Source organism: Vicia villosa, unplaced genomic scaffold, assembly GCF_029867415.1.
Source record: "Vicia villosa cultivar HV-30 ecotype Madison, WI unplaced genomic scaffold, Vvil1.0 ctg.000303F_1_1_2_unsc, whole genome shotgun sequence".
Taxonomy (NCBI): Eukaryota; Viridiplantae; Streptophyta; class Magnoliopsida; order Fabales; family Fabaceae; genus Vicia; species Vicia villosa.
In genome coordinates this window covers 8,187-11,591 of record NW_026705132.1, presented here as the reverse complement: position 1 = coordinate 11,591, position 3,405 = coordinate 8,187, and the positions used below count along the sequence as shown (strand labels likewise).

At 37.3% G+C, this 3,405-nt stretch overlaps 1 protein-coding gene across 1 annotated transcript; it reads right to left on the bottom strand.

Moving 5' to 3' along the window:
* Nucleotides 1–205: 205 nt before the first annotated feature.
* Nucleotides 206–2,643, bottom strand: LOC131626538 (U-box domain-containing protein 40-like). Its single transcript, XM_058897361.1, has one exon. The coding sequence runs from the start codon at nt 2,269–2,271 to the stop codon at nt 706–708; it is 1,566 nt and encodes a 521-aa protein (XP_058753344.1). The 5' UTR covers nt 2,272–2,643; the 3' UTR covers nt 206–705.
* Between the last annotated feature and the right edge of the window lie 762 nt (nt 2,644–3,405).

Genomic DNA, 3,405 nt, shown 5'->3' with positions numbered 1-3,405 from the left:
TTTCATAGGGGAATCAAAACCATACATATAATAACACTATATTACTATCCACTTCCAACCAATTCTCTTACAACAATACATTCAAAAATAGCTAATTATGTTCATTTATATGTAGCAAAATTAATCTTGTTGGAATTAGATTTTTTTGTGATCCACGTTACTAGATTTGACTAGTTGAAATTAATTGAAACTATTATAAAGAATATAATTTGAACTTTAATTATTCAGCTCACATACTAAAATTTAAGTGCAAAAGAATTGAAAAAGAAAATTTAGACATGAAAAGGAAGCATAACCAGCTAGAACATGTAGTAAGTGTAGGAATAAAGTGGTAGCATAAGCATATGCACCAACAACCCCTTGGCACTTTCTGCTCCAAAAAATTACAACTTTATTAATCTCCATCTTCTTTTATTCCACCAAAAACAACATTATCTTCCTAATTTCTCTTTACAACTAATAATCCATAGATTCTTCCTTCTCTATACACAAACCAAATAAAAAGTAAAAAAAATGACTTCAATTAAAAAGAGTCTTTCCGTTTTCCTATACTCCACTCAACTTCAAATTAAGAAAACAATGGAAAAATTGCATGAGTTCCATTTTATACCCAATTGAACATCAACAACTTTGACATGATAAAGAAAAAACCAAAAACTAATAATTACATTAAAAAATACTTCAAACAAAAAATTCCATATGTATTCAAAACTCATTCGAGTTAACATTTGACTCGTCCAACCCATTACTGAGTCGACTCATAGTTCGACCACTGAACCCCGAGTCAAGCAACTCCTCCCAATCCACCTCTTCCTCCTCCATCTCCTTCTCACTCATAATTTCCAATATCCTCTTCACCTTCTCATTAGCTTTTTCACTCTTCATTTTCTCCATCTTTTGCAACATTTCCACAACCCTAATCTCTTTCGCCACCGCCTTAAACCTCAACCCGCCATGACTTAGTATATACAAAATCCCAACACATCTCTCTCGAGTTGACTCAGAATCCAACTCAGTTCCATCCAACAAACCCACCAAACACTCCACAACACCCGCATCCAACATCGCAGCCCGACCATCCGGCCCAAACCCCAAATTACCCAAAATCAACAAAACCCGATCCATCATATAACCCGACTTAACCATTCCCAAAAGAACCGAAACAAACCCGAGTTTAACCATCTTAACCCTATTACTCTTCACTAAAGACAAATGACAAAGAGCCAAACTCGAGTCATGACGCGTCTTCTCACTCTCCGACTTAAGCGCGTGAAGCAAAGGCAAAAGAGCACCCAAAACACCAATCGCAGTTTTATTATCATCATCAAGCGCTAAACTAAAGAGCACACACGAAGCATGTTCCTGCGATTCACAGGATCCAAATTTCAAAATCTCAATCAACGGTGGAACAATTCCCGACCGTACGATCTTCACTTTGTTGACTTTCTCTAGTGAAATATTGACTAATGAAGCAAGAGCGTTGACTCTTACGACGTCGTTTTTGGATAAAATCAAAGAACGCAAAGAACAGAGTATCCTATTGGTGCAGAGTTGAACCCTAGATTCCTCTTTCGTTTTCGTGACTTTTCTGAGAGAGATTAGAGCTTCTTCTACTATAATCGATTGAGGGTTTCTGAGCTTGGCCACGAATTCTTCTTCTTCTGGTGATGTTGAAGGTTCAATTTCGGAAGAGGAAGGTGAAGAGTAACAGTAGCTTTGAAATTTTGGTGTTGTTGTCGATGATGATGACGTGGCAGTAGCTATGGATTCCTCTGAGCTCGAGTACGAGGTTTTTCGTGGTGTTAAGATTGGGATTTGTAGTGTTTCTTTTTCTTGGTCGTTTTTCACTGATACGATGTCGTTTGGGGGTTGTTGATGTTTTTTTGAGGACATTAACGTACGTACGAGGTTTTCAGTTGTGGTGAGATTTTGGTTGGTTTGGGTTTGGAATTTGGATTGGGATTGGGTCCATTTGAGAATTGAGGATTTGAGGTTGAGATTTGGGATTAGGGTTGTGAAATTGGGGGTGGTGCCATCTTGGAGCTGAGGGGTAAAGTTGAGATTTTTACAGGCTTGGATTGAGGTTCGGTCGAAGGAATGGCCGGAGGAGACAATTACAGGGTCGGACATGAGAGAACCAGAAATGGGGCAGAGAAATTCTTGAGGTGGTTTTTGGGTGGTTTTTGAAGTGTTGAAGAAAATCATCTTCTTCCATTTTGATTCCTTTTTGGAACCTCCCCATTTCTTGTTTGTGTTTTTGTGAATCTCCATGTGAAACTTGTCTGTGTTTTTGTATCTTAACAAAGTTGGGGTTTTTTGTTTTGGGTAAGTGTGAAGAAGAACATGTTGTTTAGAGAGGCGAGGTTGAGGAAGATTGGAGATTCCATTGTTTGAGGTATTGGAAATTAGAGGTTAGAACTTTGAATTCCAATGATATTGAGTTCAAGAGAGTTTTGAAGATGTAAGGAGATAAAGATGAGTTGAGAGAGAGCATGGGCATGTTAGTGTATTGGTCTTTTAGGTTGTTGATTGAGTGAGGAAAGAAAAGTGAGAGATAATGATGATTTGGTGTTGGAGTTGAAAGAAAGTTTGTGGGATATTGGAGAGTTTTGATTGATTCTTTTGCTTTAGGAAAATATAAACGTGAAAAGATTATGAGGTGAGTGATGAGATGATGTTCCTAAGAAACTAATTTTAAACAATTAGGCATCACTACTACATTAGTCACAATTAAAACACATTAAAATAATATTCCTAAGAAATTAGAAAAAAAATTTAAATAACCAGGTTTAATAAAAAAATTACGAAAAAAAATCATGTTTTCGGGATATTTACTAAAATGTTTAGGTTTGGGACCCCGGGTAGGTGGATGCGCCAACTGAAATGGCGCATAAGTGTTGAAAAGGGGTGCATGCGCCAAATCATTTGGCAAACCCTAAATTCTTAATTGATTGCGCCAAATGGAATGGCGCATTAGGGTATTTTTTTCCCTATTAGCCAAACCATTTGGCGCCTAAGGCAAATACCTTTTTTTAAATTTTTTTTTTTTAGTTTTTATAATTAAATTTAGAAAATCTATTTTGACATCCGTTATTCGAAATCGAAACAACGGGGCTATATATAAAAACCAGAAATAACAAATTTCATTAATTTAAGAGAAACGATATATCGACAACAATTGATTAAAGAAAACATAACAAAATACATAATAAAATGCCTAATGGCGTCCATCGCCAAGATAACCATCTGTTCCGCACGAAGGTCTTGTTATCGGACGTCTAGTGCGTTCGTTGATGCCGCCGCGAAGCCTAGCACCACCCCTACCCCTTCGTGCTTCTTGCTGGGTCTGTGTAACTGGGCCTGGAAGTGGGTTGTTCCGCATGTCGTTGTCTATGAATTCGTCAA